Genomic DNA, 24275 nt, shown 5'->3' with positions numbered 1-24275 from the left:
GCAAACAAGCGTACGGCTCACCTGATGGTAAGAGATTACCGTATCTTATATAGACGCCTACAATACTAGAAGCATCGAAAGCGCGTTGCCGACTCAATCCCCAATCCCCCCCAGGAGCTCGTTTGTGATTTTGTTGTTTCCAGGCTCCGACTCATGATTCATATCGTCGTTGAATATATAGCGTATTTTTATTGATTTTATTAATTTACACAGAAGCGAAAAAAATACAGGTTCCTGGTATATAGTCAGTAATTTTCTCAACATTTTCCTGTTACATTAATTTTCCAGTCACGAAAAAGCAATTGATTAATAAATTCTCAGAACATGAATGAGAAATTATCTAGAGAATGCTGTTAATACAATTGTCCCAAAATAGACGGTAAGACAAATGTAACGTTACGATGTTCAGAATTAACGGCGCGGAGCTAGCGACGAGTTAGAGATGCCTCGCGCTGTGTCACTCTTGATTTCGTACTGGTTTGATCGGGTAACAATTATCATAGATGATTGTGCTTTCTAGAAGCTACGATGTTATGATTTACAGTAATTACTAAAAAAGCTTTTTGATTACAAAATAAAATAAATAAATAAATTAAAACGTAAGATTGTTGCGTTTAAGGAGAATGATGTTATCAAGTTTTTATTTTTATTTTTACGTCAGTTTGTTCGCGATAACACAGTTCTAATTTATTCGCTCTCCTAAGGGAATGTGGGAATGGAAATTTCGGGATGATAATCAACCAGTGTCCTAATTCGCCTGGCTCCAATTATACCGAGTTTCATTCAGATTTATGTAAGTGAAAACTTAGAACCTTTTTAACCGACTTGAAAAAAGGAGGAGGTTAATCAATCCGACCGTATCTATATTATGTATGTTCGAGGATAACTTTGTCGTTTATGAACCGATTTTGATAATTCTTTTTTGTTGGAAAGGAGATATCCCTGGTGGGGTACCATGATAAGGAAAACAGGATCTGATGATGGGATCCCAGAGAAATCGAAGGCAACTCTCGAAAATCCGCATAACCTTTTTACTGGGTGTACTGATTTTAACAATTTTTTTTTATTTATTGTTTTGATGATTTTTTAATTTAATCGAAAGCCGATGTTTATCATGTGGTCATATTTAAATTTCATCGAGATCTGATTACAACTTTTGGAGTAATCTTTGATAATGTGTATTTATTTGACTATTTATATCGTCTACCTACGTTGTATTACTTGTCGATATAATTGAAGTCGGTTTTTTTTTTCGTTTGCCTGCAAACACAATTATAGTAGTAAAATTTGCACTAATGTTGCATAATACATCAGGTGTATAGCTACAGATATACTGCTATAAGCATGTCATCCAACGCACGAGATTTCACCCATCCGCACAGCACACGCCGCTGCGCATGCAGTCGCATGTCGCATGTCGACATGCAGTGCGCATGTCGGTGACGCGAACCCATAAGATTTTCCTCTACCAAAAATTGTACAACGCGGCTAAGGACGTATTCACTTCAGAAATGTATATTTTCAATATCAATGCTGCTCACTAAAACAAGTTCAAATATGTCCTTAATGTACAGAAATGGATCTCAGTGTTATGTAGGTACACAATTTAGCAATAGCTTTTAACACTTTATAAGAATAATGAATTCTGTGCTGTGCAACGTAAGACTATATCTCGGTTACGTTACAAATTATCGTTTGAGTTTTTTTAATGAAAAAATAACATATACGAAGAACGAAATCTTTAAATACATTGTAAGAACGATTTTATTTAGATCAGAATTAAGGGGAATGTATATATTTTAAGACCTTTGATCTCCCGTGACATTAATATATTATATATCATAAGATAAGTGTGGTATTATCGTAACGTAATAATATTGTTAAATGTTTTTTCAATGATTCAAATCAAGCCAAGATTTATTGAAATCCATTCCGTAGTTACGACGTGATGACGTCAAAAGATACTATAAGTCAGACAAATATCTATATCTATACAAATAAATAAAATTGGAATGTCAGTTTGTAATATTAAATAACCGCTTTTTAATAAATGCATATGGATGTATACACGGCACATAAACGAAAGTAACATTTTTTACAATTTTTGTCTGTATGTCTGTTTGTTCCGGCTAATCTCTGAAACAGCAGATAGCTGATGTAATGAGGAGTAACTTAGGCTACTTTTATTTTAGAAATTTATTTATTTTTTAACTCTGTGAACTGAACAATAACTTTTTGTTAAATTCCACGCGGACAAAGTCGCCACAGCTAGTGAAAAATAAAATAGCTTTGGCTTTAGTATCAAATCTAGACAAAATCGTTGCAAAACGTTATCAAAAAAAAATAAAAAAAAATAAAATAAAAAAAAAATTAAAACTATCTTCAATATACAGAAATTTATTATTTAGTTTTAATATAGATACATATAGTATTTTTTTGCGTTCTAGTTTTATATTAATGATTTAAACAAAGAGAACATCGTCAACCGAGGATTTATTGTGTAAAAGCGCGCGTAAAGAATATCAAACGGAACAATTAAATATATAATCGTCTACACGGGTGACGAATAGCGCCATTGATCTAGTAAGAGTCAGTGGTTACATTTATTGGTTTATGACACACGAATAAAATGGCATTATAGCTTTTAAGTTAAGGGATTAAGGACGGATATCCGTTGATAGGTTCACGGAAGTGCTAACATATCTTATAAAGCACTCAGAGCTGACAGTTCATTTGAGAACGTAAATAAAATGGCTATTATGATAATAGCTGTGCTGTTAAAAATTGTTATGATAGCATTATTAAGTGTTTAGCTACTGACAGACGCGGGGAGGTAACACTTGTAATAATTATAATTTTATTGAATAATAATGAAGTGTATTATATTTTATTATATATTAACTGCTAACAGAAACACTATCTATACTAATGTTATAAAGTTGAAATGTTTGTTTAAGCGCGCTTTCAGGCACTACTACAGTTTGAATTGAGGATAACCCTATTACGGAGGAAGGCCTTTTTTTCCCTCATGGTGTGTGGATTTAGTAGCGTTTTATTTCATGCAATCCATTACTACATTTATAATGATTTACAGTTATTTTTTAAAGAACAATCCGAATCGGTGTGTCTTAACATTAAACACAATGAAATTATTACGCTTCAGCCTGTAATATCCCATAGGCATAGGCGTCTTTCCCCATGTAGGAGAAGGATCAGAGCTTAATCCACCACGCTGCTCCAATGCAGGTTGGCGGATATATTCCCTACTATGAGTAACGATCGCTATCAGGTGTACATGATAACAACCGGGACCGACGGCTTAGCGTGCTCTCCGAGGCACGGTGGGGAGACCCACAAGGACTGTAATTATTAAAGATTAGTTTAAACGATTCAATGGAATTTTCGAAGCCAATTCAAGTGGAATATAAAAATTTGATCATCGGTCCAGCGGGCCGGAAACGCGTCTCACACTGCGTTTGCTAACACGCTAGAACACAGCGGTTCCAACAGCCATCAGTCCTGCGACACAGAGGCGGGTGACCACTCCACTGCCACTTCAATTCGCCCATTTTGCAGGCTATGTCGGTTACTTTTGCTCTCTTGCGCATAGCTAGTCTTATTTCTGATCCTATCTTTGAGAGAAACTCCAAGCATAGCCCGTTGCACTGCACGTTAAGCGATATTGAACCTGTGGACGTATCTCTTCGTCAGTGTCTACGTCTCGGCACCGGATACGGATGACAGTATCCGACGGTAAAAAGTTTTTGGTTCATTATTTGGTTCATATTATATTTTACCATCGAATTCTACTATGTTTGTGAGATATTTCTCTTCGCATGTATTAACAGGTCCTAATGGCCTTATAACCTATTCAACCTCCCGCTGTTTATTTGTATCGTCATCCGTCCAATAGCGTTTATCCACAAACTGGTGTAATAGGCCCTTAGTGTTACTTTAACTGTAGGTCATAATTTAATTAAGCATGAATAACAAACTATAATAGATAACGTATAGTAGAAAATTCTCCCACATGGACAGAGAAGTCTATGCCCACGAGGATGTGAATAAATCTATTCAAAAAAAAAAAAAAAAATAATTGTGTTTGCTCGCAAACGAAAAAAAAACCGACTTCAATTACATCGACAAGTAATACAACGTAGATCGACGAAAACATAGTCAAGCAACTACGCGTTATCAAAGATTACTCAAAAAGTAGTTATCAGATCTCGAAAAAATTTATATGTGACCACATGATAAACATCAGCTTTCGATTAAATTAAAAATTATCAAAATCGGTACACCCAGTAAAAAGTTATTACGGATTTTCAAGAGTTTCCCTCGATTTCTCTGGGATCCCATCATCAGATCCTGGTTTCCTTATCACGGTACCAAACTAGGGATATCCCCTTTCCAACAAAAAAAGAATTATCAAAATCGGTACATCCAGTAGAAAGTTTTGCGGTATAATACAACGTAGGTCGACGAAAAAAGCGTCAAGTAAAAACGCATTATTAGATATAACTCGAAAAGTAGTTGTTAGATCTCAAATAAATTTAAATGGGACCAATTGGCACACACCACCTTTCGATTAAAACAAAATTTGTCGAAATCGGTCTACCCGGTCAAAAGTTCTGATGTAACACACATAAAAAAAAAAAAAATACAGTCGAATTGAGAACCTCCTCCTTTTTTGGAAGTCGGTTAAAAATAGCAGAACGACTCACTTCTCGTCGAAGCTGTACTGCGAGTTGAGCACGGTGAACATTTTCTGGTAGAGGATACCGAAGAAGCCGTCCATCATTTCGTCGAAGTTGTTATCACCGCGGGTGTAGTATCTGTGAAACGATTTTTTTTTTTTGTAAACAAACTCCGTTATAGAATTGATATTCGAAAATTTAAATTTTTTATTGACATTAAAAATTAAAAAAAGTTCTTTTTTTCTTTTAATTCCTTTTCGTATCGTGAATGTTAATTTTTTTTATATAAATTATTTTAAAAAGTTTTAAACAGAGTAGAAATTCATTTTTCTTTTTCATTTGAATCAATTAAAAAATGATTTTAGATTCGCTTGACACTCGCGTTATGATAACAATACATTATTGTGTTCTATTTTAGTATTTGTCGTGTTACGTAAATTTATTTAATTAAAAAAAACTTTAGTTTATGAAAATCTACCCCTGCACTATTAAAGAACTTTATTGTAAACTCATTTTTTTTAATGAGTACCGATTTTTATATAAGTACTGTATTTCACTAAAAATGAACAGAAAATTACTAGTGGACTTATCCCTTGAAGAGATCTCTTCCAGTCAACCGTTGGTCAGGTTGAGAGAGACTGTCATGTAGCGGGGTAGACAGTGCAAGGAATAACAGCGTTCAAAAAATAGCTAAATAACTGTAATATATTACATAACTTAACCTTAAACTTTCGCAGGCCTAAAAGTATTGGTACTAATTAAAATTAAAAAAAAAATGATTGAAGCATACCTTTCTAACTGTTCGAAGAACTGCTCGAAGACGTAAGTGTGCTGTTCGTAGATCATGCCGTACGTGCGTTTGAACATGGCGTGGAACTCATCTCGCGAGAGCTGCAGGAGTTTTCTGAAGAACTCTGAAACAAGGGATAAGAAAATATTAATAAAATTCAAACTTTGTTAAAGTAAATATTAAAATTGATGAAAAAGTTAGTGCAATGGTTATTTTTAATTTAAAACTAACTAACTCTAACTCAACTGGCTCAGTGACCCGAAGTGAGTCTTGGCCTCCGAAACAAGATTTCTCCACTTTGCACGATCTTGCGCGATTTCCCGCCAATTATTGGCTTGGATCTCACTCAAGTCTGCTTCAACCATGTCCCTCCAGCGGTACCTGGGGCGACCCACCGGTCTACGTCCAGTTGGTCGACCCAGATACGCTCTCTTAACTGCTCGATCCTCCCCCATGCGTTCGACATGACCGAGCCACCGCAACCGATGGGGTTTGGTAACTCCAATGATGTTTGGCTCTGACACCAGGTTTGCAATTTCAGCATTGGTTTTTATTCGCCAGCTGCCATCTTGCCCTTTAGACGGTCCCAGGATCTTACGGTAAATTTTCCTTTCCGTAACCAGAAGCCTGTTCTCCTCTCTGAGCGTAAGTGTCCAAGCCTCACAACCGTACATTAGGATTGGACGAATGATGGTTTTGTAAATTGTGATCTTTGTCTTCCTACTAAGAAGCTTGGACACCAAGACCTTGTGCAGGGCTGCACTGCACCTCAAGGTGTTTTGTATACGGATCTGTATTTCTTCGTCACGTGTATTCGTATCGGTTACAGTGAAGCCAATATACTTAAATTTCGACACTCCCTTGTATGTGGTACTTCCAACATGTGGAAGTACTCGGTCTTGTCATGGTTGATCAAGAGACCAACCTTTTTTGCCTGCTCTTCGAGTGTCATAGCGGCTAAAGCAACGTCGTTAATGTGCTCCCCCAACAGGGCCAAATCGTCAGCGTAGCCTATCACCATATGCCTTCCATTCAGGTCAAGCCCCAGATCGAGTGTCATCAATCCTCTAATTACATGCTCTAAGACAATATTGAAGAGCACTGGTGACAGGGCGTCGCCCTGTTTTAGACCGGTAATAACAGGAAATTCGTCGCTCAGCTCGCCGCCAACCTTTACACACATCCTGCTCACTCCGGTAGCCGCCACCACTAGGTCCACTAGCTTTCTTGGAATATTAAAATTCCTTAAAATGGCATACAAGGAAATTCGATCCACGCTGTCATATGCTTTCCTGAAGTCCACGAACAATGAGTGAATGCTCTGAGCGTATTCCCATTTCTTTTCCATGAGTTGTTTAAGAAGAAAAATCTGGTCAACCGTACTACGATTGCGTCTGAACCCACACTGATAGTCCCCTAAGACTTTTTCCGCATATGGTTCTAGCCTTTCCAGCAGTATGTATGACCAGACCTTATAAGCAGTCGGGAGCATAGCAATACCTCGGTAGTTCGCGCACTTCTTTTTGGAGCCCGTTTTATGAATTGGGCAAATAATACCCAAATTCCATTCCTGGGGCTGTACTCCAAGGTCCCACACTTTTTCCAGGAGTTCGAACATTTTGGACTGTACAGCGCTTCCACCATATTTCCATAATTCAGCTGGTATTCCATCCACACCTGGGGCCTTGTTATTTTAAGCCTCATTATCGCCCTACGAACTTCAAAGAAGGTGAGCGGTCCCAGTTCCTCCTGATTGTCATTTTTAATTTATATTTATTTTATATTTATTTATTTTTAATTTATATTTTATTTATATTTATTTCTTGTAAATTATTCTCTACAGACTCTACGTTCCGATCGCAGTGGTCTATAAACGATGATAGCTTTACTTTTAGTTATTAATTAACTAAAACTAAAACCATTTTAGTTTGTAAAATGACGATTTTAAAGTGCTTCTGAAGCTAATTCGAGTATAATAATTTTAAATAGATTGGAATCGAATACGTTAATTTATTTTTCAAGTTGCTGTTTTAATGACTACCTCTTTAACTACCTGTATTACGGTTTCACTGTTAAAAATATTTTACATACTATAAAATTATATAACATGTATATATTTCGTTTGTTCTTACGCCCATTGTATAATGAACTAAGTATGTACAAAGGAACCTCTGTAATTGTACCATTACACTGAGTGGCGAGTGGCGTCGTACCGCAGAACGGCGCCACATGTGCGGATTCACTTGCGGCATTGTATTACTTGTTGAGCAATCGATACTGTATCGATTTATTCGTTTTCTACTCGTACTTGTAAGGAAATTGTCTCTTTTTACTAATATATTATTAAACCAGGAAACTGTCTATACAATAGCTTGATTATAGCTGTAAATAACCTCTGAACTTCGTGCGTCACTGTAAAAGTAATTATATATTTTCATTTCTTATTATGTACGGAAACAAAATAAACATTTCATATTCAAAAACTCATAGTAGGACAAAAAACTTGTGTCTATAACGTATTTTGATTATTAAATATGTACCAAATTTGTTTAACGTTATTATTGATTTTTTTCCTCCTTAATATGTGAACACTTCTAACCGCTGCTAAAGTATCATGCCCTGTGCCCAAATTATCTGGAAGAAATCGCTCTTTAGCGATAAGATCGCCTTCGTACATCTTGTATTGTATCTTTTTTATGTGTCTGTATTTCAGTGTACATTAAGAATAAATAAATAAAACATATAACAATAAACAAACGTCCAGACCACGACAAACATCTGTATGACCAATACAAACATTTGTCACGACTCGCTTGATGACAGTGCCAAGCTGTCGAAAACTTTGAACTTAAAGTCGCAGACGCGTATTTAAATCCAGAATATTATCACAGAAAATGTAATCTCAGCATCGGGCGCTTGTTTATCAGGTGTCTGAAATAGCTCGCTCGTAGCTGCGTCGGTAGTTAACTAGTACCGTTCATATTTTTATATATTGACTAGCTTTTACATGCGACCCTATACGGGTATAATTTAGAATTATATTTGATGTTGAAGCAATTTCGTACTAAATATTTAGGGAATATTTAGTATAAATTATCATTTAAACATTTATTTCTGTAAATTTACGATGATTGTAAGTGAATTTTAAGCGGTTATAAGCCTAGTTTTATTTTTATATATTAATATGCACATTCGAAATCACTTGAAAATCTAATTCTTTACAATTTTACTGCAATTATTAATTATAACTTTCAATCAGATTACTTGTATTAAAAATATGAAGAATTAATTTAATTTTACGCAGAAGATTATCAGCGTGATGTCAGAAGAAACAGAAAGACAAAAACCCAAAATGAAGACAATTATTCCTATTGCTCCCATAAAGACTTCTGCGATTCGTTTACCTAAATATATCTTATGTACAGACAGCCGGCCACTGTTTCATTATATAGAGATGATAATGTGGTGTAACGTTTGACTGGCAATGTTTAATAGCCGTTTTGACCCAGAAATAGTTATTGTAAAACAGTATCGTTTTACGGTTGCGGTGGACGAATAATAGTAATGTTTCTATGTTTATTAACTAAACAGAAGCTGATTGATTTGATTGATTTTCAACGGGCTATTCTCCGCAACTCGACGACTTAGTGCGCCTATTTTGCGTGAACAGAAGCTGATTATTGTTGATTTAACTGATTATATTGCTAAAATGTAAATGTAATTTAACAACACAAAGCAATAACCATGTTCCATACAAGCTCTATCAACTTAATTTTTTATGAAGTTATTTTCCTTTAATACTATAATCTACCTCCGTACTAAAGTACAATCTCGTAGATCAAGTAGATTTCAAGATTTAGTGATAAATTAGAACGATTCGTTTAAGTTACGAATCGTCTCCATTTCGAACATATCATGTTTAAGGATATGGACCTGACTTTATAGTAGGTAATATTTTTATTTATAGAATATATATTCTAGAATCTAGAATATGACAATGATGAAGTGGGTATTTGTGTTTATACAAATATTTATTTCCTCCGGTCTGGTTGTTAGTTATTGTGGATCTCCCCACCGTGCCTCGGAGAGCACGTTTAGTTACACCTGATAACAATTGCTAGTCATAATAGATATTATATCCGCCAACCCACAGTAGCGCAGCGTGGTGGATTAAGCTCTGATCTTTCTCCTACATGGGGAAAGAGGCATCTGCCCAGAAGTGGATTATTACAGGCTAAAGCGAATATAGAATATAACTAATAGATACATAGCGCGTATGTAACGTTTTGTAGTGTGTAATAAAATAAACGCTTGTAATAAATATATAAAAAACTGTAATTTTTTAAGTTTATTCGTAGGATACAGTCCTGAATAGATAGACAGCAATGGGTAACGGAGTCTATATTTCAGTGGACATACTTTGGTGTGATACAGTAAGCTATTGACTTTGTTTTGTTTTTATTTACACGTTAGCATTAGATTTAAGACTTCGATTTATGAAACATATGAAAAAGTAAGTTGATTTCAATAGTGAATTGAATATCACGACACGTAATCGGTCCATCGACCGTCTCGTCGTTGCGTTCTGAGATGTTGTCGTCTACGTGCGAGACGTCAAGCGTGGAAAATCGGTTAGGTTCGATTCGGACTGACCAGTTTAACTGATAATAACAATAATAATAAGAAATCAAAGATCTTAGACCATTAGCACAATGACATAATATAGAAAAAGTTTGAAATACTTGCATCGCATATAATCGTATTAATTTTTTAGTAGTAGATCCAACCATTGATTTATTGAGATTAGTATGAGGGTAGTCTAAAAAGAAAAAAAAAGGAAATACGATTGTCGCTCATATAAAAACGCCCATATAAAAAAAGTAACAAGAATTAGCTGACTATAATTACATTAAATCGGTTAACAACACATACATAGTCAATGAGTCAGTCGTCTGTTGCAAATTATGTGTTTAAGCAGATCATGTGTACGGCATTCTCATAATTTTAATTTATAAAAATATGTCTAGATATGAAATGTGAATTTTTACACGAAAAGTTTGGCACAGGTTCAGTAAAACAATGAATAGTTTTAAGGGCTGAAAAGAGTTGAAAAACCAATAGCGCAAATGGTAGTAACCTGTTATGCGCTCCATGGTTATTTAATCCTGTCCTAGGTCTGCATGGATTTACCTTAAGCTCAGGCATTAGGGTTATCTCAGAGCTGTCAATTATGTGTGCATGTTAAATATGATAAAAATATTTTACGACAGAATTTAACAATTACGAAATAATCATACGTAATTGTTAAATTCTGTCGTAAAATATTTTTTATTATTTTAGTAGGGCAAGAATATGCACTTCATAATTATGTTTGTGTTTCATGTGGGTACACGAAAAAATAGCCAAGTAAACACGCGTTATCAAAGGTAACTCAAAAAGAAGTCATCAGATCTTGATCAATTAAAATAGGGCCACTTGACAAGCATCGGCTTTCGATTAAAACAAGTATCATCAAAATCGGTACACACAGTGAAAAGTTATGCGGTGTAATAAAACGTAGGTCGATGAAAAAATAGTCAATTATTACGCAATATTAGATTATCGAAATCGCTCCACCCAGTTAAAAATTATGAGGTAATTATACACAAAAAATTGCAATCGAATTGAAAACCTCCTCCTTTTTTGGAAGTGGGTTAAAAAGTATGTTCCATGTATATAAATGGTTTAATAATGTCTGACGCGTTGGCGCAACTGTCACAGCACTGGTTTGTGGCTGTTGCACTGGCAGTTGCGGGTTCGATCCCCACACATGACAAACATTTGTATTAGTCATGCAGATGTTTGCCGTTGTCTGGGTATTTGTGCCGTCCTTGTGGATCTCCCCACCGTGCCTCGGAGAGCACGTTAAGCCGTCGATCCCGGTTGTTATCATGTACACCCGATAGCGATTGTTACTCATAGTAGGAAATATATCCGCCAACCTGCATTGAAGCAGCGTAGTGAATTAAGCACTGATCTTTTATACGAGAGGCCTAGATATTACAGACTGAAGCGTGTTAAGCAGCAACTTAATTGTAAGATCATAAATAGAAACTTATACTACGAAAAATTGCGATTTCGTTAACAAAAAAGTACATTACACGTGTTAAGTAAAAGTATTTTAACGAAACGAAACCAGTTGAGATTTAATGACTCGCAAAGAATTTTTAAAGTAACATTAGAAACGAATACATTTCGAAAGAAACATCTCAAATTAGTCATAAATCTTATTAATTAAGCACGATTACGTTCGTATGGAATGTATGTAGAACTACACATTCGTAGATTCAATGATTCTTCTTTGATTTGGATGTATTAATATGGAACTGTAATCGTAACTTTTGATATATTTGATACTAGTGACCCGTAAAGGTTTCGCACGGCTGAAATGCTGATACTAAATATAAAATATAAAATAAATATTTGCAATGTATAAGCGCAAAAAAATGTGTTTATTTACGACATCAAATTTGAAACCTTTAAAACTATCAGTGTTCCTCTACTATATTATACATATAAACCTTTCTCTGGAATCACTCTATTTACTTAAGAAAATTGCATCAAAACCCGTTGCGTAGTTTTAAAGATCGAAGCATACAGACAGCGGGAAGCGTCTTTTTTATACTATGTAGTGATAACACATTCCAATATTGTAGGACAAAGAGTATGATCTCAAATCATTTAACTAGATTCAAATCCATTTCATACTTTTAATGTGATAGGTCAGTGTTGGCATAAGCCGTCAAGACGTACCGACACCGATTAAAAAATAAGACAATTTTGGCTTCTATATCAATAATAAAGTTTTTATAATTATAAGTAAAGATACAAGCTATCTTAAAAACCGGCTAAACTGGCCTTATAAATAACAAATCATAACAAGAACCTCACATACAGGGGCCAGGTAAATAAATAAATAAATATTCACACAATACACACACGGTCGTCTGTTCCTAACGTAAGCAACTTAATGCTTGTGTTATAACAGCCGACTGGTATATAGCTACATATTTTTTTTTCGATAAACATACTTATAAATAATACATATATAAATATATACATAAATGTTTATATTACACCCAGACTCGGGGTGGGAATCAAACCCACAACCCTCGGAGCAGAAAGCAGGGTAGCATCTACAAACTGCGCCAACGGGCTAGTCGCGACGGGTGTCACGTATTTGACGAAATCACATCATAGGTACATTTAAGACCCCATTATCATATATCACGACTGTTTGCAAATATTTACAAATACGTTAAGCGATTGACATATCGATAGCGCGTGCTTTTAATTATACATTTTTTATAAAATAAGGTCGTAAGCGATTACCGTAGCCTATCGACGCCTTCAACACCAAAAGCATCGCAAGCGCGTTGCCAACCCTACCAAAGAGCTCTGGTCCTTACTCGTCAAAGGAACAAAACACTGCTTGAAAGCAGTGTTATTTTAGCAGTAATCTTCAGCACGGTCGAAGTACTTCTCCAGCCGGGCTGCTCCAGATTTGGGTCCTACCTCAGTTGATACCACTAGAGTAGCAAGCACCTGTAAGTGGTTACCGTAGCCTATGGACGCCTATAGCACCGACATTACCGTACCCTGTCGTCAGTATAGCACATCCTCAGGAATTCTAGCTAACTTTGTTTTTGTTTTCGCAAAACATCCTGGTTTCTTTCGCAGTCGATTTCGAGCAATTTGCTGGTCGCCGCGTTGGCACAACGGTCACAGCCATGGATTGTACCTGTTGCGCTGGCGGTTGCGGGTTTGATCCCCGCACATAACAAACATTTGTATTGGCCATACAGGTCTTTGTCGTGGTCTGGGTGATTGTGCAGTCCTTGTGGGTCTTCCCACCGTACCTCGGAGAGCACGTTAAGCCGTCGGTCCTGGTTGTTATCATGTACACTTGATAGCGATCGTTACTCATAGCAGGGAATATATCCGCCAACCCGCATTGAAAGCAGCGTAGTGGATTAAGCTCTGATCCTTCTTCTACATGGGGAAAGGGGCTTATGCCCAGTAGTGGGATATTACAGGCTGAAGCGTTGGTCCAAGGGACAGGACTCCATATTATATCACCAGTTAACCCAATTTCTTTCCCTACTTTAAAGATGTTACATAACTTTTAACAATAAATCTTTTATAAAGAAAAAAAAATGTAGAAACAAGGAAATAAAGAATTAATTCATGTTTTGAATCGAAGCATTTTCACGCATCGCCTAAAACGATTTTTTTCCATGTTTAATGTTCACACGCTACTAACTCTACGTGGGTTTAGTTTCTCGACAGGCATGAGGAAAGAGCGAATGCTAATCGGTTACACTATTGTTGGGGAAGTGAACTTTTTCTATCTTTTAAGTTATCGGTTTGTATTTTCGTGATAGTGACCGGTATGGTCATAGATGCTCCTTTTATGGTTATGCGGAATCGGACTTGTAACTTTTTTTTTAAATATTTTCTGCAGCCTTGCATTGCATGTCATTATAGTCTACACTAAAAACTTCGTTTAAGATTTCTGATTGGTTTTTAATACATTAAAAAAAATAAGAAGTATCTATTATTTTGTATGTTTGTTGATACTACAATTTGATAACAATAATAGACGTTTGACATATAGACACACCAATATAGCAGTATGTGTGGATGTGTGATTTGTTGTTTTATTTGTTTGGTAAGGCAAAGGACCTTAACAAGGTCGTCTTGTGGCGCTTTTCAAGCCTGGCGGAAAAAATGTTCTCGCCAGGGGTTTTCACTCGAGATTTTTCATTTTTATAACGGTTTATTACACAACTAAGCGGGCGGCATGCCATCATTCGCGCACGGAGTCATTTTTCATATGTTTCTCAATACACACTGATAAACAAAGTTCGTGACGTCCACACAAGCGACGTCGACTCAACGTTATGCGTTTTCCTTTTCTTCCCTCAGGCGAAGGTACAGGAGAGAAGAAGAAAGGTAAGGAAAATATGGGAAGTATGAGAGTTTCGAATAATTTTCAATTTATTATTTACACAGTTTTTATGGTGTTCCGAATATGTAGATCCGTATATTAGTAATGTTAATGTTGACATCAAACAGTCACCAGTACAAAGAGACATCCATTCAACTTGTCATTAGCACTACTCGGTTATATTTCGAAAAGTGATGTTTAATTATTTTCCACATGTAGGAAGTTTTAAAGTGCAAGTAATGTATACATACGAATCGAATAAATAGAGACTTCTTCTATGTGAAACTAGGATAAATATTTATCAAATTTCATGAAATATTTTTTACAGCTTTTTAAAATTTAACGGCACATCATTACACACACCGATATTAAGAAGTGAAACGGGATATATCATGTTAGTCGTTGATTATTAAAACTTCTCGTTATTAAGACAATGTTGCAAGCGCTATATATTACACACGGTACGGTTACACAGAGTAAAATAAAATTTTTTTTTACTTTTACTTCAAAATCTTTAACTTTTTTGTAGCAGATAACATAGCGACGTGATTGAGAACGAATTAACGTAAAAAAACGAGTGTGCTTTAGACAACACGACTAAAGTAAAACTTATTTAGCTTCATCTAACTTATATCCACCTCTTTAGTTTCGTTCGCGTCACCGCATCGCTTCAAAAACCCGTGATTCACAAATTTCACAAGTAAATTAAAAATATTAAGTATGTCAACTGTCTTCGCCTCACCCGATCACACTTTTCGTAACGCTCTCGTCACGCATTCACCAGCGTACTGCCCAAGTCAAGCGCGCGTAATGAAGTTTTACTCCAAAACCCGTGATTCACAAATTTCATAAGTAAATCAAAAATAATAAGCATGTCAACTGTCCTAACTATCAGGTCATCTGTATACTATGAGTCATACGAGTAAGTGTATATGTTAGTTTACGTGCAACATTACAATCTCATTAATGTCAAATATGACAGTTCCTTTGTCACGTCCACAGCGGTTCTTTGATTGTCAATTACTAAGACAACGGTCAATTAGGTTAAATATGTTGTTTGATAAAATAATACATAATAGAAATTAAAGTCATTTTACGTAGACGTGTCTGTTTGAATATGTAAGTTAGTAAAGAAATCATAAATTATTCTAGCTCTTTTTATTCCTTCAAATTACATTGACTGGCTTATTATTATTGAAATTACATTGATTGCTGTGTGGCTACGGCACTAAAGAATTTAGCCACCCCCTCTCTTCCCGTGGGTGTCGTAAGAGGCGACTAAGGGATAACAAGGTTCCACAACCACCTTGGAACTTAAGAAGCCGACCGATGGCGGGATAACCATCCAACTGCTGGCTTTGAAATACACAGGCCGAAGACGGGCAGCAGCGTCTTCGGTGTGACAAAGCCAGTACTGCGGTCACCAACCCGCCTGCCCAGCGTGGTGACTATGGGCAAAACACATGAGTTCACGTTATTTTTGGTGTAAACTTGTGGAGGCCTATGTCCAGCAGTGGACTGTATAGGCTGTAATGAATGAATGAATGAATGACATTGACTGGAAGAAATTATTCTATGCGATAAGGACGCTTTGTGCTTTTATAATTTTTGCTATTTGTTCTCATTATTTTGATGTTATTTCGAACTTTTAAAAGCCTTTCATACAAATCTATACAACTATCTACAACTATATGTAAATGAAGCTGTTGCACTCTTCATTTAATTTAAATTACCCGCGCATTATCTTTGGAATTTTTCAAAATTTATCTATAATGGCAACACATTGCACTAAATTAATTCTAGAACCTACAATAAAAATTCTCTGGCTTAAAACGTTTAAAGTTAAATTTTGTTAAAATTAAATAAAAGAAATTGTGAAAGAAACAGTATCCGAAGCAATAGCTTTTAATGTTGTTTCTCTTTACAGGTAATTTATTATAATTTATAAATAAGAATGTAGAATTAAGTTGTTTAAAAAAATAATTTGTTATGTTCTATAAAAAATAAAATTCTCTTTACAGAGCAACAATTATTAGTTTTTTTTGCTTCAAGAATCAACATATAAAATAACATATTACAAAACAACATTAATTGTAGCTGTTGTCAACAATGGAAAGGTTGAAATTTGAATTCGTTGTAAAATCGAATGAAGACCCGAAAACAAATGTAATCTGCTTAACCTCTATTATGGACGCAGATAAAAATATATTCTTATTTCCGGAACAATTACAGCCTGTAAAACAACATAACGAGTTAATGAAAACTCAAACCTTTCAAAAAGTTAAAGCTACGCTACAAAAAAGACATGAAAAAAGACAAGTATGGATTTCATTAACACCAGAATTACGGGATACTTATATGGATGAAGACGGAAATATGCAGTTCAAGGGATATTTACTAGAGGAGATTACAACAAAAACACAACCGGTTTTTACGAATGACACGTCAACAGAAACTCTTACAAAAATCCTGGAAAATTTCGCTGAATTGAAAAAGGAATCTAAACAGTCTAGTTTGAAAAACTTATCTGAGAAGTTCGTAATAGAAAAATTCACAAAAAAAACATCAAGTGTAACGCAGTGGATGAATATTTTTGAAGCTGAATGTATTCGTATAGGTATAAATGAAGATATTCAAAAGATACAAGTGTTTCGGTTATTTTTGGAGGATTCTTGTCAAGATTGGTATAACTCTATGCTTATAAAATACACAATAAACTCAGAATGGGGTATTTGGAAAAAAAAATTTTGTGAAACGTATGTGAACAAAGGCTGGTCACCAATAAGGTATGCTATTTTATTTAAATATAGACAGGGTTCATTATTAGAATATGCTCTAAAGAAAGAGAGGCTTTTATTAGAGATAAACAAATTAATTGATATACCTACTTTGATTGATTTAATTGTAACCGGGCTACCTAACTTTATAGCAGATGAAATTGATAGAAATAAATTGAAAGATGCTGAGGATTTATTTAGTAGTATTCGGGGCTTAGAACATTTAATTAATAAAAGGATTGTGGATAAACAAGTAATAGTTTCGGAAAGTAAAATAAAAGAAAAAAATTTAAAAGACCGACCATGCAGAATCTGTGAAAAAGAAAAGAAAGGAACTCGGTATCATTCAGAGTCTGTATGTTGGTTCAAAAATAAAAATATAGATCACTCCAAAAAAGAGCCAATTAGAAGTGTTAATAATTCTGAATTAGAAATGAGTTTAAATGAAATAGATCCAAAAAACTTTTAATTCCACCATTAATTAAAACTAAAATAATAAATAAATGATTCTATAGAAACGTTCGGAGTTTATGATTCAGGATCAAATGTAAGTTTAATTAATTCAAGATTATTATCCTTAAAAAACAACCCAAACAATAAAAACAATAATCGAGCAAATTTAAAAACAATTAATGGTGTAAAAAAGTCTATAGGAATAGTAACGTTAAAGATTAAGATTTTTCAAATAGAAAAAAATATGAATGTTTTTGTCATAGATGAACAGAATTTTGAATATGATTTTTTAATTGGATTGGATTGCATAAAATCTTTTCATCTGATTCAAAATGAAAACTTAGAAATCACACAAAAAGTAAACAAAGAAATGAAACAAAATATTGAAAATATTCCTGGCTTTACAGGTGACAAAGTTGAAAACAAAAAATATTTCATTGATGAAAATAACGTTAAGGAAGTAACAGTGAAAGATAATTTCTATATGAATAATAGGTGTAAGGTTAACTTTAATGAGCACATAGAAGTAAAAAATTTCAAAATTTCAGTAAATCATTTAGACGCTCAACAACAATCTAAAATAGATGAATTAATTAGCAAATATAAGTCAATATTTGCATAAGATAAATATGATGTAGGCTCAGTGAAAGGCTATGAGGCACATATAGATTTATTAGTAGATACGTATTGTAGCAAAAGACCATATAGATGCACTTTTGAGGACAGAAAGGAAATAGAACATCAAGTTTCAAAATTATTACAAAATAAATTGATTGAGGAGTCTTATAGTCCTTTTGCAGCTCCTGTAACATTAGCCTTTAAAAAAGAAGAAGGAAGAAAATCTCGACTATGCATAGATTTTCGGGATTTGAATAAAATAGTGGTTCCGCAGTCGCAACCATTTCCACTTATAGAGGATTTAATGGTAAAAACAAGAAATTGCAGATTTTTCTCAACATTGGACATTAATTCCGCTTTCTGGTCTATACCTTTAAAATTGGAAGATAGGAAGAAAACAGCATTTGTTACTCAAGAAAATCATTTTCAGTGGACTTGTCTACCATTTGGTTTAAAAACTTCACCGGCGATTTTTCAAAGAATCTTAACTAGCATTATTAGAAAACACAAATTATCAAATTTTACTGTAAATTTCATAGATGACATTCTAGTATTTTCCCAGACATTCACTGAACACATTAAACACTTATCATTGCTGTTGGAAGCAATTTCAAAGGAGGGCTTTAGATTGAAATTCTCTAAATGTAATTTTGCACAGGACTCTGTGAAATACTTGGGCCACATAATAAAAAATAACACAGTAACTCCACTAAAAGATAATTTAATAGCCATAAAAGATTTTCCTGTTCCTCAAACGAAGAAAAATATAAGACAGTTTTTAGGTAAAATAAATTTCTATGGAAAATATATACCAAATATATCAATCATATTAGATCCTCTACACAATTTGTTAAGAAAAGACCAAAAATTTACCTGGACAGAAAAATGCCAATTATCCTTTGATACAATAAAGAGACTGCTTTGTTTAAAACCTATCTTAGAAATCTTTGATCCTGATCTACCTATACATATTTATACAGATGCCAGTATACAGGGTATAGGAGCTATTTTGAAACAACCACAAAAAAACGGAGAAGAAAAACCATGTGCGTATTTTTCGAGGAAATTAAATGACAGCCAAAAACGGAAAAAAGCTATTTATTTAGAATGTCTAGCAATAAAGGAAGCAGTAAAATATTGGCAGCATTGGCTCATAGGAAAAAAATTTAAAGTGTTTTCAGACCATAAACCTCTAGAAAAACTAAATATTAAGGCAAGAACAGATGAAGAATTAGGAGACCTCACATATTACTTATCACAATTTAATTTTGAAGTGATATATTCACCCGGAAAGGACAATTTAGAAGCAGACAGTTTGAGTAGGAACCCAGTATTAGAATCACATGTAAACCAGGATGAAGCTTTAAAAATTGTAAACTTTATTAAACTAGAAGACATTCAAAACGATCAAGAGAAAAATGAAGACATAAAACTGTATAAAAATAAACTAATATTAAAAGATAAAATATACTTCAAAAGGATAGGAAAAAAAGAAAAAATTTTACTTACTGAGCAATTTAGTAAAGAAATAATAAAAAAAATACATAATACATACTGCCATATAGGAGTGAAACAAACAGAAAATAAAATCAAACCATTCTATACAGCAAAGAATTTAATAAATAACATTAAAAAAATTTGTGATAATTGTGAAATATGCATTAAAAATAAATCTAGAACTAAATTTAATTATGGATTGATGTCTCATCTGGGTCCTGCTACTTATCCTTTTGAAATTGTCTCTATAGATACCATTGGTGGATTTGGTGGCTCCCGCTCTACAAAAACATATTTACACCTTTTGGTAGACCATTTCACCAGATATGCCTACATATTGACTTCAAAAACCCAAAACGCAGATGATTTTATAAAGCTCATAAAAAAAGTCATTCCAGAAAATAAAATTGGAATGATTCTATCTGACCAATACCCAGGTATTAACTCGAAAGAATTTAGAAGTTTTTTGAAAAAAGAGAACATACCTATCATTTTCACTGCAGTAAATGCACCTTTTTCAAACGGTTTAAATGAACGGTTAAACCAGACTCTAGTAAACAAGATAAGATGTACAATTAATGAAAAAAATGGTAAAATAGCCTGGACAACTATCGCTCATAAATGTACCCAGATATAATGAAACTGAACACACTGTGACGGGATTTTCCCCAAAATATTTAATGGAAGGAAAAGTTATTAATATCTTACCAGATGAGTTTAAAGAATATAAAACACAAAAGGACTTTTTACAAGATAGGAAAATAGCTTTAGAAAGAACCATAAATTCACACAATTATAATAAGCAACAATTTGATAAAAACAGGAAAAATTACCAACTAAAAGTAGGAGACTTTGTATATGTGGAAAATGGTAACCGACTAAACAGAAAAAAACTAGACGAACTAAAAATTGGACCTTATAAAATTTTAGAAAAATTATCAAACTCAATTTATAAAATTAATACAGGATACAAAAAGTTAGAATCAAACTTGTTTCACATTACAAAACTCATACCAGTACCCGAAGAATTAATTTAACCTGAAGGGGGGGAGATGTAAATGAAGCTGTTGCACTCTTCATTTAATTTAAATTACCCGCGCATTATCTTTGGAATTTTTCAAAATTTATCTATAATGGCAACACATTGCACTAAATTAATTCTAGAACCTACAATAAAAATTCTCTGGCTTAAAACGTTTAAAGTTAAATTTTGTTAAAATTAAATAAAAGAAATTGTGAAAGAAACAGTATCCGAAGCAATAGCTTTTAATGTTGTTTCTCTTTACAGGTAATTTATTATAATTTATAAATAAGAATGTAGAATTAAGTTGTTTAAAAAAATAATTTGTTATGTTCTATAAAAAATAAAATTCTCTTTACAGAGCAACAATTATTAGTTTTTTTGCTTCAAGAATCAACATATAAAATAACATATTACATATATATATATATATATATATATATATATATATATATATATATATATATATATCTACAACTAATCTTACATCTATACAAATAAATAAAACTGGAGTGTCTGTTTGTAATATTAAAATAACCGCTTTTTACTATAAATGCATATGGATATATACACGAAACAAATAGCAAAATAAGATTTTTTTACCATTTTTGTCTGTCTGTCTATCTGTCTGTTCCGGCTAATCTCTGAAAAAGCTGGACTAGTTTTAACGGGACTTTTACTGGCAGATATAGCTGAAGACTTTTTTTTTGTTTTTTTTCTTTGTAACTGCGAAGTAAACAATATTTTTTTAAATCCACGCGGACGAAGTCGCGGGCACAGATAGTAAATGAATAAAAGAATTATTCTGTCATCATTAAAAGTATTGTTGTACAACAAGTAAATAATATAGTAAAGAATACATATTAGTTTTAAAATATAAGTACCACGAAACCCCTCACGGGTTTATCTGTACAGTAAGTTATTCAATTCAAACGAGGTAGGGCACAGCAGGAAACTTCCTGCTCAAAATATGGAGCAGCCAGACTGGTTTAGTACCTCGACCTTACAGAAGACCATAGCATAGTTGTGTTCCTTTTGGTGAGTAAGGTGACCAAAGCTCTTGGGAAAATCTGGGATAGAGTCGGCAATGCACTTGAGCTTATGCTTCTGGTGTTGCAGACGTCTATAAGTTACGGTAATCTTTACTATCACATGAGACGTACGCTTGTTTGCCGACTTAGTTATATAAAAATAGTTTTTTTTTTTTTTGCAAAACTATTAAAATTGAGTTTGAGAGATATTTTTTTTTAAACGCAATATAAATGGTTTCTAAATACAAATTTAAAAGTTCATTGAACACGTTTAATTTGCAATAATTTTAGATAGATAAACAAAATAGTTATAGATAGAGAAAAAAAAAAAAAATTAAAAAACAAGAACTTTAAAAAAAAACATCGAATTTTTTAGAAGTGCCGCTCCCAAGAATGAGTAGCTTTTAGATAAGCCTGGCTCTATTTATATGCAGTGACTCATAAATTAGGCGCCAAATTACAATCGATTTTTACAATTTTATCTAATCTCAAATATTTTAAGTTAAGTATAATTTATTTTAAAAAAATAAAGTTGAGTAACCGTTTTATTAAAAGCTTATTTACAATACCGAGAATACGACATTGATATTTGTCAATTTAAATTATGAATAGTAAAAAAGTAAAATTAAAAAAAAAATATCAAACGAACCGAGATTAATAAAAAATGTATTTAGATTTGTAAATTATTATTTTTAATATAAAAAACCATAAAGCTTTTATGTACATAATATTATGATTATGATTTAACACTTGGACTAAAAAAACCACTAGCATTCTTCTTTATAAGTCAGACGGAGAATCTGAATAGCAGAATGGGTATAGAGAAAAATAAATAATAATTTCGATTGCTCGGAAACGAAAAAAAAAACCGACTTCAATTGTATCGACAAGGAATACAACGTAGGTAGACGAAAAAATAGTCAATTAAATACGTATTATCAAAGTTTACTCAAAAAGTTCTTGTTACATCTCAATTAAATTTAAATAGGACAAGATGAAAGCACCACCTTTCGATTAAAAAAGAAACATCGAAATTGGTCAAGCCAGAAAAAAGTTTTGAGGTAACATAAATTAAAAAAAGCAGTCGAATTAAGAACCTCCCCTTTTTTTGAAGTTGGTTAAAAATAAATAACCAAAAATCAAACAAATCATCTAGTGCAAGTATGTATAAAAATCATGTTTCACTAAAGAACAACAAAATACAGATTAAAAAAACTGTTTTTATCGTATGTTATACAAAAATAAAGTTATGCATGTTATAGATTCCGACAAAAAATTACAGGTGTGACTGAACTTACGAGTACACATGTCGCTGCGTTTCCGTTACAGCACGTGCGCTTGCACATACGAAATTATAGTAATCGAAATAGTAACACTTATTTAATCGTTTGCTTATAATATATACAAATTAAAATATAAATAAAAAAACGCAATATCACAAACTGCAGACTCAATGACTCAAAAAAATAAAAACGGAGAACAAAATTAAAAATTATTATTATAATTGATAAGTTTTTATTTATATAATAAAAAATAAATACGCTTCAGCCTGTAATATCCCACTACTGGGCATAGGCCTCTTTCCCCATGTAGGAGAAGGATCAGAGATTAATCCATCACGCTGCTCCAATGCGGGTTGGCGGATAGGTATATTCCCTACTTTAAGTAACGATCGCTATCAGGTGTACACGATAACAACCGGGACCGACGGATTAACGTGCTCTCTGAGATAAAAAATAAATCTTGTCGTATATTTTTGTATTTTAAACAGTTCAACAGGAATAACAGATATATAACAAAACACAATCGTAATAAGAAAGGCACTTGCATAATTTTTATTATGTAAAACATTACGGAAATGTAAACAATTTGTTAGTTTTAATAAACATTAAACAAATTTACGCGTGCATGTTCTTACATGTTTGTATTTACATGCGGAATATATTTAAATTATCGTCGATGCCGCAAAAACGATTTCAAATTTTTTAATACAGAAAAAAAACCAATTAAAATATAATAGAGAAATATTAATTTGAATAAAAAAGTAGGTTAATGGAGCTATGAGACCGGTGTTACTTTGATAAGGCTTTTAAAAAATTAAGTCAGGACAAGTCGAAAGTAAATCAAGTTTAAAATTGAAAGTAATTGCAGGAGTGACTAATTACTAAAGCGTAATTTTAACAGAGTATCTATCACATTGATTATCGTCGTCAGTCGAAATCACTTTAGCACTATTGAAAGCCGTCAAAAAAATCAAATAGAATAGAATAAAATTAGTATAATAGAATGACTTACTACTTAACATAAAAGTATTGATTAGAGATAGCGCCGACTAGCAAAATATAGTTAATAGTACTTATAATAGACTGGCTATTAGCTTATAAATAAATACTTTATTTATT

The 24275-nt window shown here is 33.3% G+C and overlaps 2 protein-coding genes across 2 annotated transcripts in view; one reads left to right on the top strand and one right to left on the bottom strand.

The window, feature by feature from the left end:
• LOC123667084 (glypican-6) overlaps positions 1-24275 on the bottom strand; it is a 62615-nt gene that overhangs the window by 16812 nt on the left and 21528 nt on the right. Inside the window, exons 2-3 of the mRNA XM_045601076.1 lie at positions 5488-5611; positions 4725-4835 (exon numbers count right to left, since the gene is read on the bottom strand). Coding sequence (XP_045457032.1) covers positions 4725-4835; positions 5488-5564 — 188 coding nt within the window. The 5' untranslated portion in view covers positions 5565-5611. The remainder of the gene's footprint in view (positions 1-4724; positions 4836-5487; positions 5612-24275) is intronic.
• Positions 16495-21152, top strand: LOC123662962. Its single transcript, XM_045597731.1, has 2 exons — positions 16495-17262; positions 21110-21152. The coding sequence occupies exons 1-2, from the start codon at positions 16586-16588 to the stop codon at positions 21111-21113; spliced, it is 681 nt and encodes a 226-aa protein (XP_045453687.1). The 5' UTR covers positions 16495-16585; the 3' UTR covers positions 21114-21152.

This window comes from Melitaea cinxia, chromosome 2 (assembly GCF_905220565.1).
Source record: "Melitaea cinxia chromosome 2, ilMelCinx1.1, whole genome shotgun sequence".
Taxonomy (NCBI): Eukaryota; Metazoa; Arthropoda; class Insecta; order Lepidoptera; family Nymphalidae; genus Melitaea; species Melitaea cinxia.
The sequence above is the reverse complement of the archived record's forward strand: the minus strand, read 5'-3'. Positions and strand labels throughout refer to the sequence as shown.